This window comes from Carcharhinus amblyrhynchos, chromosome 15 (genome assembly GCF_965287045.1).
Source record: "Carcharhinus amblyrhynchos chromosome 15, sCarAmb.v2.hapA, whole genome shotgun sequence".
NCBI lineage: Eukaryota > Metazoa > Chordata > Chondrichthyes > Carcharhiniformes > Carcharhinidae > Carcharhinus > Carcharhinus amblyrhynchos.
In genome coordinates this window covers 75,130,441-75,144,000 of record NC_137338.1, presented here as the reverse complement: position 1 = coordinate 75,144,000, position 13,560 = coordinate 75,130,441, and the positions used below count along the sequence as shown (strand labels likewise).

Genomic DNA, 13,560 nt, shown 5'->3' with positions numbered 1-13,560 from the left:
GGATCCCGTGAGATGTAACTTTATGCAAGGAGATCCAAAGAGCTTCTACAAATACATAAAGGGCAAAAGAGTAACAAGGGAGAGAGTAGGGCCTCTTAAGGGTCAACAAGGTCATCTATGTGTGGATCCACAAGAGATGGGTGAGATCCTAAACGAATATTTTTCTCATCAGTATTTACTGTTGAGAAAAGCATGGATGTTAGGGAACTTGGGAAAATAAATAGTGATGTCTTGAGGAGAGTACATATTATAGAGGTGGTGGTGCTGGAAGTCTTAAAGTGCATTGAGGTGGATAAATCCTGGGACCTGATGAAGCATATCGCAGAACATTGTGGGAGGCTAAGGAGGAAATTGCAGGTCCCCTAGCCAAGATATTTGAATCATCAGTAGTCACGGATGAGGTGCCTGGAGATTGGACAGGCAAATGTGCCTTTGTTTAGAAAGGGCAGCAGAGAAAAGCCTGGGAACCATTAGTGAGCTTCACAACTGTGATAGGTAAATTGTTGGAAGGTACTTTGAGAAACAGGATCTACAGGCAGTTAGAGATGCCAGGACTGATTGGGAATGGTTAACATGGCTTTGTGAGTGGAAAATCATGTCTCACAAATTTAATTGAGTTTTTTGAAGGGGTAACCAAGAAGGTAGATGAGGCCAGTGCAGTTGATGTTATCTATATGGACTTTAGCAAGGCCTTGGGGGAGGAGAGGTAAGAACAAGGCGTCAAAGTTCAGGATATGAGGTGGGCCAGTTAGAACTGGGAGGAGGAGAAACGTCTTTATTCTTGGTAGCAATTCAGGTTACTGAATATATTTGAGGAAATAGAGAAGATTTCTAGACTCTAAAGTCATCAAGGGAAGAGTGCAGGTCTATGGTGCTGTGATAGAGGATCAGCCATGATCATAGTGAATGGATGGAGCAGGCTTGAAAGGCTGAATGACCTATTGATGCTCCTATTTTCTATGTTTCTAAAATGCTGGAATAGGTAAACGTCATGATTCTGAAGTTTTATCTGGCCAAGCCAAATCCTCATGTGGGTATTGTTCAAATTTTGTCTCTATTATAGAAACTATATCATGTTACAAAACAGTCCATCAAAGTCTCATTTTGAAACTGGGAAACAAAAAAAAATTTACTCTGAGATCCAGAAAATGATGAGAAGAGAATTGACACAGGTCTTCATTAAATTTAAAAGCATATTGAGAAATTAGAGCTAGAAGAATTTTTGTCAGGAATAGGATTGAAGGACTAGGATTTTTGTCAGGAATAGGATTGAAGGACTAGGTGACAAAGTTTAAAATTAAGAATTGCCAAGGAAATGAGAAATTCAGGCAAAAGATTTTCAACAGAATGTCAGTGCAGACTTAATAGCTGATTGGCCTCCTTCAGCATTGAGAGTAATAAAAAATGTACAGCAAACAGCCGTTAAAATCAAGGTAGCTTTCAAAATTGGAAATGAACAGTTTTCCATTAGTTCTAGTGTCATAAGAAGGTATGCTGGACAGAACAACACCTCTCCAGCCCAAAACTTTATATTGTTTCATGAAACCTGTGGTTGCCAAGTTTGCATTTTTTGAGGTGGACTCGAACTGAAATGGAAAATGGGAAGGGCTACCAAAAAGCAAAGTTGGTGTCATCAGTATTTTAAACAGAATAACCAACAGACAAAAATCAAGTTCAAATATTAAATGCAAAAGCTTTGGAGAAGTTTAAAAAAACAGCCAGTGCCGTGAAAAATGTTTTCTGATAAATATTTATTTTCTGAATTGTTCATCTTTAGAAACTCCAGTTCTGGTTGTGTATCTTTATATTCTTCCCTTGGAAAACAGCATGATATAGTGGGAGGGAGGATTCGCAAGATGATTAATGATCTAGCAGGTTGCAACAAGAACACCTAGTCCATGGCCATAACTACCTTCATTCTAGTTGGAATGATATTTAGTTCCACGCAGGTGGAAGGCCCCTAAAACTTACAAAATAGATTGCAGGAGTGTACCCATATCTACTGGCAACAAGTATCCCATTGAACATTATTCCAGAATTCAGCCTCAAAGCTTCAGCCTCCACTTGTCAAGATTTTAATGGAGCACGTGACTGCACTTGCTGGCCCAAAGGCAGGAACAATTTCACTGAAAAAAAAGGCTTGTTCCATGCATTTATGAAACTAAATTAATATTAAAACTTAAAGATATAATTTTGTTCATGATCCAACAGAAACACACTTACCAGACATTTGCGGTGAACTATCAGTTGACGATCCTGAGAATGGAGTAATTCTCCACAGAATGCTTCCTCTTTTGTCTGCTTGCAAAATCCACATTTTAATGACATCTCACTAAAGAAATTAAATAAATTAACATAAGGCCACATAATATAGTCAGTCATTCAAGCCCACTATGGATCTCAAAGCCATGTTATATAGCTAATTATTCAAGCCCCACTATGGACCTCAATTTAAAAACAAAGTCTGCTTGGTCTGCTCAGCATATAGGTTTATAATTTTAAGAATGGAAGTTTTTTTTAATAAAAGGCAGCACAATCAAGGTAATCAAACCAACTATACTTGACCATACTGTGGTTCCATGTTTCCATGCCAAAGGCTTGGCCTGTATCTGGGTCCAGCAAACCAGCTTCACAGCCAGTGAGTAAAACACAAAAAGTCGTTTGATTCACAGCTGTTCACTTAATCCAAAGCTTCATTTCCTCAGTAAAAAAACTAAAGTCAGGCCATCAGGAAAGAGTTCAGGCTAAAGGCAGCCCAGAATAAATTAATCTGAATTTATCGTACAGGATTTTTTGGAAACACAGGCCACAACAAATAACTGTATAAACTAGTCAGAAAACTTCACTTTATAAGTTATTTTTGAAAGTGCATTAATAGCAATATACTTTGCATGTCAATGTTATGCAATAAGAATACTATTTTCCCCAGTGTTTGATTTTGAAGGCATACTCTTCTGTCATGACAAGACTACAGCGTTGCTCTTAAAATAAATCTGTAAAAAAACAACAAAATCAAATTCCTACTCCAAAAAGACAACAAAATCAAATTCCTACTCCAACAAGACAACAAAATCAAATTCCTACTCCAACAAGACAACAAAATCAAATTCCTACTCCAACAAGACAACAAAATCAAATTCCTACTCCAATATAAAGTTCAAAGGTTATTATTTGGGGCAACTGCAGTTTCAAAGGACAGGATATAACGCACTAAAGAAGCTGGTGGACTGAGGTGAGAGATAGGATTGGGAAGCACTGAAGTAGAATAAGGTCACCTCATATCCTCCAACAAAAAAACTCTGTTTGATTGCAACATATAAATGAGAATTAAAGTCAGCTTTCAATGCCAGTCCAAAGATCTATTTTTGTTAAATTAATATTTGTGACAAGAGTGCCACTAGCAAGATGAGCATTTATTGCACCTCCCTAATTGCACCTCCTTGAGAATGTGGTCATGAGTAGCTTTCTTGAACAACTGCAAGTAACATCAGGTATGAGTTGGAGAGTTCCAGGATTTTGACCTTGTGTTAATGAAGTAATAGTGATAGATATCCAGGTCAGCATTGAGTAGGGCCTGGAGGAGAAATTGGTTTCCATGTTATTCTGCTGTCCTTGTCCTTCTCAGGGATAGTCATAAGGTTGGACACTGCTGACAAAGCTGCAACGCACCCCACAGGCAGTACACACTGCAGTCATGCTGGTAGGGGAGGCAGAGATAATATAAAATGGTGGCTGGGGACCCAGTGATGTGACCTGGTTCTTTCTTGAGTTTTGTTGAAGTTATAGCCAGCACGGTGATGAAAAGAATTGCATCACACATCAGACGCGTATCTTGATAGTGCAGAACCTTCAGAGAATCAAAGGAGCGAGTCACCTCAGTGGTGAGCCCCAGGATGTTGAAATTGGGGATTTGATGATACTAATTAAATAGACTGGCAATGGCAGATTACCTCTTGTTGGAGATGGGCTTGTTTATGTGGCACTATGTCACTTATCAGTCTGAACCTGAACATTGTGCAGCAAGACCTGGGCATGGATACAGACTGTTCATTATTTTCTTACAGGTATTTTTCAGCATTCAACATTCTATTTTAGCATCAACAATTTGAGAAAATCATGGGGAGGGCAGGAAATAATCTCCAAAAGCAAAACATAGCTGAAGAAAAGAATGTCAATTTTATTTGAAATACCTTCAAAACTCAAACAAGGTACAGACTGAAGAGAGGTACAGATAACCAAAGAGGATACAAAAGCTAAATAGCCACCTAGCTGATACCACTTTCTATCTCAGTCTGTAGCACCGTAGGTTACAGCACTTCATGTGCATATCCAAGTACCTTTTAAACATTATGCAGCTTTCTGCCTCTACGACTCTTTCATGCATTGAATTCCACATCCCCACCACACTCTGGATGCAAACATGTTCCCTTGAATCTTCTCTAAACTTCTGATCTCTTATCCTAAACTTAATCCCCAGATTATGAATCCCTCAACCAAGGGGAATAAGGCACCCCTTCAAATCCCTCAAATGTATTCACTTCAAATTAAGTTTCCCATCAGCCTCTTCAGTTCCAAAGAAAACAACACCAGCCTATTCAAGGTTTATTTGTACTGTAATTAAAATTCTCCAGTCCATCAATAGCCTTGTAAACTGCCTCTAAAGTGCAATCGCATCTTTCCTATAGTACGATAACCAGAAGTACACATAGTACTCAAGCATTGGTTGAACAAGTGTTGCATATACTTCCAGCATAACCTCCCGATTCCACACCATGGTTAACAAAAGCAGATATCCCAGATGCCTTCTTGACCACCTTATTTTACTTTCCAGGCACCTTCAGGAATCTGTGAACATGCATTCCACTGTTCATCTGTTCCTCTGCACATCCTACAGTATTCTGCCATTTACTGTGCATTACATTCCCTTGCTAGCCTTTTCCAAATGCACTACTCCACACTTCTCCGGTCTGAACACTATCAGACACACGTGCCCACTTGACTAGACTACAGGAATCTTCAATCTTTACTAAACCACCTATTTCATGTAATCAGCAAATTTGGTTGTATGATTTTCTAACCCAAAGTTATACAGTGAATAATTGAGATCCCAACCCAGATCCTTGTGAGACACTGCTAGGCATGTTCTGCAAATTCAAGTTCCTGTCCATTATCTCTATTACCTCTCTCTTTCTGTCCAGCCAATTTCCTAAGCAGACCAATAACCTGACTTCACTTCGGCAAGCTTTAACTTTAGCGAGTCATCTAAAGAGGAGTTCATCAAAACCATCCTGGAGTCCGGATAAATAACACCCAAAGACATTTCTCTCTCCAATCCTTGGGTCATCTCATCTCTTCAAAAAACAGTATATAATCCATTTTTTTTAAACCTCTCTTTAGCTCTAAAGAGGCCACTGAATCAAAATGTTAACTCTATTTTCTCTCCACAGGACGGCACGGTGGCACACTAGTTAGCACTGCTGCCCCACAGCGCCAGGGACCTGGGTTCAATTCCTGGCTTGGGTCACTGTGTGGAATTTGCACATTTTCCCAGTGTCTGTGTGGGTTTCCTCTGGGTGCTCCGATTTCCTCCTATAGTCGCAAGATGTGCTGGTTAGATGGATTGGCCATGCTAAATTTGCTCCTTAGTGTCAGGGGACTAGCTAGGGTAAGTGCATGAGGTGAAAGGGATAGGGCCTGGGTGGGATTGTGGTCAGTGCAGATTCAATGGGTGAATGGCCTCGGTTTGCACCACAGGACTCTATGATAATCTATGAAAAAAAATTCAATGAATAAGGCATAACCAAATGATGCATTGCCATTTCTTAAAGAGCAGAGTGACATGCACAACGTTCCACGCAAAAGAAATGGTTCTCAAATTGAGAACACTTTGGATGCGAGGGGGATTGAATATAAAAGTAGGGAGGTCTTGCTGCAGCTGTGTAGGGCACTGGTGAGGCCGCAGCTGGAGTACTGTGTGCAGTTTTGGTCGCCGCACTTACGCAAGGATATTTTGGCCTTGGAGGGAGTGCAGAGGAGGTTTAATAGGCTGATTCTGGAGTTGAGGGGGTTGAACTATGAGGAGAGGTTGAATAAACTAGGCTTGTACTCGTTAGAGTTTAGAAGAATGAGGGGAGATCTCATTGAGACGTATAAGATGTTGAATGGGATGGATAGGATAGAAGTGGAGAGGCTCTTCCCGCTCAGAAAGGACAGTAAGACTAGAGGGCACAGCCTCAGGATAAAGGGGGCGGGGGGGGGGGGGGGGGGGGGGGTTTAGAACTGAGTTGAGGAGGAACTTCTTCACTCAAAGGGTAGTGAATCTCTAGAATTCTCTGCCCGTTGAAGTGGTGGAGGCTGCCTCACTCAATATTTTTAAGACGCGGGTTGATGGGTTTTTGATAGGCAAGGGGATTAAGGGTTATGGGGAGAAGGTGGGAATGTGGAACTGAGCCACGACAGATCAGCCATGATCTTATTGAATGGCGGGGCAGGCTTGAGGGGCTAGATGGCCTACTCCTGCTCCTATTTCTTATGTTCTTATGATTTTACTTAGGGCATCTGCAGTGTTTGCACCTCCTTTTATAAAGGAATTCAAGCTGCAACATCCTCTCATTTGCAATGTAAAATCCAGCACATTTTTACTTCTCCTTCGTTCTAAAGAGTCCATTGAATCAGAACGCTAACTCTATCTCCACAGATGTTGCCAGGCCTGAGTTTCTCCAGCATTTTCTGTTTTTGTTCCTTCTATAAAAACCCCTGCGAGTGGAACGTTTTTGGTCTTTATCACTCATTAGTGCCTTTTAATGTCTCCATGGTGTTTTGGCAACTCCCTGTCCGATTCAATATTAATTTTCCTGAGATATCTAGTACACCAACCCTTTCTTCTGTAATTAAATATGGACAGAAAATAATTATTCAGTATATCTGCCATTTCTTTATTTCCATGGGCAACACTACATCAAAATAGTTCTCACTTGCTAGCCAGGAAATGGCATTTATCTTTAAAAATACAGCAAAATAAAAATTGGAACATACACACGTGGTATTAAATTATAAGCTGCAATATCATGAAAAAAATTCCAGAAGTATAGCTTCAAAAAAAAAACTAGTAATTAATCATAATGAAGATATTTAACAGCATTTCACAAGTATAAAACTATTTTTCAGCGATATATAGGTTGCACCTGAGACTCAAACTTTTATGGGTTTTCCAACAGCAATGGGAGGTTTGAAAGGGGCAGCTTTTCACTAAATTTCCACTGTTGCCTGTGATAGATATCACATATTACCAATGAAGGATTTACATTTTAGTTTGCACTAAATCATTAAGGTACGGACAGATTCAGAAAAGCAATAAACTATTACAGAAAATGCTGCAGAAACTCAGCAGGTCTGACAGCATCCGAGTTGCTTTCAGCTCTGACAAAGGGTCATCTATGCTCTATTCTCTCTCCACAGATGCTGTCAGACCTGCTGAGATCTTCCAGCGTTTTCTGTTTTTGCTTCAGATTTTAGCTTCCGATGTATTTTGCCTTTAAGTAATAATGACGAACGCCACACTTCATCATCAAAAACAGCGCAAACTCCAGCCAAATGTTTGAGGTCAATCAATGACCTTTCCTCAGAAGCTTTCTCTAGGTACCCACCAACAACAGAGCCCGCTAACCCTGTTATCACTCGGCAGGAGTGGATGTCCTGGCCGGGTATCACTGTTTTCTTTTTGGTGTAGTTTCCGCCTCTGGATATCAGCAGGCCCCGGGAAGGAAGTTAAAACTGAAAAAGGAATATCACCCCCTCCACCGCTTTTCTGGCCGTTGTTCACACAGACGTCTCAGGGAACCCTTCACCGGCCTTCATCCGTAACTGCGCAGCCCCACAGCCGAGCCCGACGCCCTCGGCCGTGACTGCGCAGCCGCATAGTCGGAACCTACTCCCTCGATCGTCACTGCGCAGCCGCACAGCCGAGCCCGACGCCCTCGGCCGTGACTGCGCTGCCGCATAGTCGGAACCTACTCCCTCGATCGTCACTGCGCAGCCGCACAGTCTAGCCCTACGCCCTCAGCCGTCAACGCACAGCCGCACACGACTCTCTCGGCCGTCACTGCGCAGCCCCATAGCCTGCCCCGATGCCCTTGCCAGTCACTGCGCAGTCGCACAGCCAAGCCAGGCTCCCTCGGCCATCGCCGTGAAGCCTTCCTGACCCTCTCCGTATCCTGAGCGCCAGCTCCAATGTCCGAACATTCAATAGTTCCCTAGCTAACAGGTGGGTCCGATTTGCACCTGGGGCTTAAAATCAAAGACTTAAAAAGAAAACTTGCACAATAACTATGTAGACTAAAAAAACTTTTTTCTACAAAAATGTTGACAATAAAACTACAAAAAAAAACTCGGATCTGCTTGTCACTCTGGATACTCAACATAGAACCAACAAAAGGAAGATAAATAGCTTTAGTTCACCAATTCTGGGCCAAACTAACTCATGCAAAATTCAGCCTTTATTTGTGAAAAACATTGCCACATAAACACTGACCCGTCGCTAGGAGCTGCAATTAAAATAAGCAAAGGTCTTGCCTCAACTTTCACTTTCAACATTTCCAATTGAAAGTATGGCTTAAAAGTGTGATTCAGTTTTCTACCTTTATTCACCCACATCTTCCTTTCACTTGTTCATTTCATTGTTTCCTGTCCAGTCCAGATGTAGTTCTTTCAACGACCCAACAAGTAGGACAAACTCAAATTAACTTAGGGACAAATTAAGAGGGGCAGCCCCCCAAAAAGGAAGGAGGGGACAGCCTGAACAGAAACCAAAGTCCAAAGGAAACTTAAAACGTTAAATCAAAATGTGATTATCAGGATCTATAACACCCCAGCCCCCGCAGCACCCAGTGGGCACGGAAGGTGTCAACTGCACCCATGGATACCGCATGCTCCCTCTCCAGGGACACCTGGCTGCGAACGTAGCCACGGTCGAGGGGCAGGCAGTCAGGATGGACGGCCCCGTCGATCGCCCACTGCCTGGACCTATTGATGGCACGTTCCAGTCTGGATGTAGCTCTTTTTCATACCAAACAAATAAACGGACTCAAATTAACTTAGGGACAAATTAAAAGTGGCAGCCCCCCCCCAAAAAGGAAGGGGGGGGAAACGACCTGAACAGAAACCAAAATCGAAAGGAAACTTAAAACATTAAATCAAAATGTGATTATCAGGGTCTATAATACACCCCAGTCCCTGTGGTGCTCAGTGGGCGTGGAACCAGTCGGGATGTATACCAATTAATTTTGGCTGTAACCCTCCCACAAAGAGTGACACAGGGCATGAATCAGATGCTATTGAATCACAAACAAGTGGTCTTTACAAGATAATGTCTCTGTTGGCACTGTAGCATACTGGTTAAATTACTAGATTAGTAATTCAGGGATGCAGACTAGAAATCTGATTACAAATGTCATTTGATTTCAAATTATTATGGCACTTTGAGTTTAGTTAACTAAATATATATGAGTAATAAATGCCCACGTCCTGTAAATGAATAAATTATACAAAACAAGTGCTCCAGTCAAACTAACAATGAGTGCAACAATGAGCAACATGAAAATTTGATTGTTATTATTGATTACCAAGACAATGGTTTGCTCAGAAAGCTTCAAACAAACCAGTGGACACCCTGTGATTGTGTCCTCAGGCTCAGAACAACACTAAGCAGTTGGAGCAACCTACCTTGACCACACAACCACCTCCTCCCAAACCTTATCTCCAACCAATGTAGCCTGCACCGATGGATGTGTTGGAATTGTGTACATGGCAGGGAACATGATGGCTTCACCTGGTGGTTTTGAATCCTGAAATGTAATGTTGCTAATTTCAACAAATAGATAAGACAGAGCTAAGTGATTCTATAATCTTGCTACATCCAATTGTTAATAGTGGTGGACAGTTAAACAATTAATTGGAGGAGGACAGTCTATCAACATCCCCATTTTCAATGATAAGGGAGCTCAGCACCTCAGTGCAAAAGATAAGGCTGAAGCATTTCAACTATCATGATGACAATGGATGATTTTGATTTGATTTATTATTGTCACGTGTAATGATGTACAGTGAAAAGTATTGTTTCTTGTGCGCTATACAAAGCACACTGTTCATAGAGAAGACAGAGGAGAAGGAAAGGAGAGGATGCAGAATATGGTGTCATAGTAGGGTATAGAGAGTGATCAACTTAATATAAAGTAGGTCTGTTCAAAAGTCTGATGGCAGCAGGGAAGGAGCTGTCCTGGAGATCTCAGACTTTCATAGATATTTCCTGATGGAAGAAGATGGAAGAGAGCATGTCCAGGGTGCGTGGGGTCCTTGATTATGCTGGCTGTTTTTCTGAGGTAGCAGGAAGTGTCGATGGAGTCAATGGATGGAAAACTGGAATGCATAATCGACTGGGCTATGTTCACAACCCTTTGTAGTTTCTTGTGGTTTTGGTCAGAGTAGGAGCCATACCGAGCTGTGATGCATCCAGAAAGGATGCTTTCTATAGTCTGTCAAAATTACTGAGAATCATAGCAGACATACCGAATTTCCTTAGTCTCCTGAGAAACTAGAGGTATTGGTGGGCTCTCTTAACTACAGTGGTGGCATTGGGAGACCAGGATTGGGTGTTGGTGATCTGGACACCTAGAAACTTGAAGCTCTCGATCATTTCTACTTCATCCCCATTGATGTAGACTGGAGCATGCCCTCTACTATGCTTCCTGAAGTCGATGATCCAACCTGGCATCCTGGGGTCCTCAATATCAATTTTCAGCCAAATCGAATCACCACACATGACATCAAGAAATAACTGAAGCATTGTACGCAGCAAAGGCTATGAAGCCTCACTACATTTTCATTTGATTTATTATTGTCACATGTATTAGTGTATAGTGAAAAGTATTGTTTCTTGTGTATTATACGGACAAAGCAAAGTACATAGAGAAGGAAAGGAGAGAATGCAGAATGTAGTGTTACTGTCATAGTTAGGGTGTAGAGAAAGATTAACTTAATACAAGGTAGGTCCATTCAAAAGTCTGATGGCAGCAAGGAAGAAGCTATTCTTGAGTTGGTTGTACGTGTCCTCAGACTTTTGTATCTTTTTCCCAATGGAAGAAGGTCCAGGGTGCATAGGGTCCTTAATTATGCTGGCTGCTTTGTTGAGGAGATGGGAAGTGTGGACAGAGTCAATGGATGCTCTAAAAGAGGCAGAGTCAATGGATGGGCGGCTGGTTTGCATGATGGTCTGGGCTTCATTCACCACTCTTTGTAGTTTATTGTGGTCTTGGACAGCCACACCAAGCTGTGATACAACTAGAAAGAAATCTTTCTATGGTGCATCTGTAAAAGTTAGTGGAAGTCATAGTGGACATGGCAAATTTCCTTCACCTTCTGAGAAAATAGAGATGTTGGCGTAGAGGCATCTCAGCAATAGTACTGAAGACTTGTGCTCCAGAACTTACTGCTCCCTTAACCAAGCTGATCCAGCACAGCTACAAAACTGGCATCCACACAACAATATGCAAAATTACTCTGTCCACAAGAAGTATGATATATACAATTTAGCCAATTACTGTCCTTCAGTCTACTTTCAATCATCAGCAAAGTGATGGAAGGTTTTGTTGACAGAACAATAAAGAAATATTTACATTTATTTGGTTCAGACAAATAAAGTAGTTTTTTTTAAGTTTATTTAGTAGTCACAAGTAGGCTTACATTAACACTGCAGTGAAGTTACTGTGAAAAGACTGAAGGAGAATTTAGCATGGACAATGCACCTAACCAGTGCATCTTTTGGACTGTGGGAGGAAACCAGAATGGTTAGCAGTGCTAACCATTCTGCTACCTATAGATGTACTTAAGAGGAATCTAGATAAGTACATAACAGAGAAAGGAATAGAAGTAAAGGTCGATAGAATGAAATGAAGTAATTGAATGGGAGGACTATAAATGAATTGAACGCTGAATGCCCTGAATTTCCCCTCAGCCTCCTATGCTCTAATACCATGATCTCAGATTATTTTGTTTTCCCACATAACTGAAGTCCTCCATTCCCAGAGGAATTTCTGGTTAATCCCCTCTGCACTTGCTCTAAGCCCTGAACATCTTTCTGAAATGTGATGCCCAGAATTAGACACAATCCTCCAGCTGAGACCTAACCAGTAATTTATAAATGGGGAAGCATCTGTCTTGAAAGCTGTTGATGAACAACTTCAGACCATCCTGAGAGCTGCGCTAATTCCATGAAAACAAGCTGCCACCTGAGAACCTGCATACCCATCTGGCAGCGAGTTTATCTGAACTGATTTTTCCTGTTACAAAAAGCAGAGACAAATATTTAATTTAGAGATCCATTTCCTTTAAAATTTCAGCTCACATGCAAGAGTGTTGAGAAAAAACAGTGGTTTCAGTAAGAAGCTTTATGTTAGCTGCAGCTTTATCATTGTTTATACAAATATATATGCAGGGGTGCAAGTTTTTGGGGTTTTAGAAACAGGATATAGTAGCAGTAATAGACAGTTCAATCCATCTAGCCCATTCAGTGTGATCATGACTAATCCCCTATCTCAAGTACATATTCTTGCGCTGTCCCCAAACCCTTTGACAGCTTTAGTATCTAGAAATCTAGCTATTTCCTTCTTAAATACATTTGGTGACTTGGCCTCCATAGCCTCAAGTGATAGAGAATTCCATAGGTTCACCATCCTCTGAGTAAAGAAATTTCTCCTCAGCTGAGTTTTAAATGGCTTATCCCCTATCCTGAGAACGTTGTTCTAGACTCCCAGCCAGGTGAAACATCATTCCTGCTTCCTGTCTGCCCAGTCCTGTCAGAATTTTATATGTTTCAATGAAATCCCTTTTAATTGTTCTAAACTCTAGTGAGACATAAGACCCTTTCACTTAAAATATCTAATCCTCAATTTCTGACAAGGGGATCCTCAGTTGTGCCTAACCTAACAAAGTATGAATAACACGCATTTATAAACCAGGTAGAATTTATTGAACAAGATTTCACATATACTTAACAAAAAACAGTGAAGACAACATGAGTGGCTCTTATCCCTCAAGGTCCTAGGATTCCATGTGTGCCACCTGCATAGCCAATGCCTTTTCTGAAGTGACAAAACAGACATTGACCTGCATCTCAGAAGAATCATACCACAGAAGCCATGGTAAAAATACCAGTGAAGAATTTTATTTTTTTAACTTTTATCCCTACTTCTGACTGTTCCTCATTCCTTACTAGAAATAGCCCAAATAAACTCTCTCATTGACTTAGGTTGTCCCCTCCACTCCATAACCAGAGACTGAAGACAAATGTCCTTGATATATTCTCTGGGCCCTCTGGAGGGACATTTCGTTGTGAACAGATGACATATCCTTGTAGTTACAGAGTCGTGTTATGAAGAACAAGGAGTTAGATTAAACAGCCCTGATCTTTCCTCTCAACACCCATCCATAAACAGAAAGGTAGTTTGATTTTGATAAGCTTCCCCCTTTATAAGTTGTGGTGTATTCCCCACCTCCCAGTTTTAGTGT

At 41.2% G+C, this 13,560-nt stretch overlaps 1 protein-coding gene across 1 annotated transcript in view; it reads right to left on the bottom strand.

The window, feature by feature from the left end:
- Positions 1-7,865, bottom strand: part of LOC145352889 (uncharacterized) — a 140,424-nt gene extending 132,559 nt beyond the window's left edge. Inside the window, exons 1-2 of the mRNA XM_080203190.1 lie at positions 7,647-7,865; positions 2,224-2,332 (exon numbers count right to left, since the gene is read on the bottom strand). Coding sequence (XP_080059316.1) covers positions 2,224-2,328 — 105 coding nt within the window. The 5' untranslated portion in view covers positions 2,329-2,332; positions 7,647-7,865. The remainder of the gene's footprint in view (positions 1-2,223; positions 2,333-7,646) is intronic.
- Between the last annotated feature and the right edge of the window lie 5,695 nt (positions 7,866-13,560).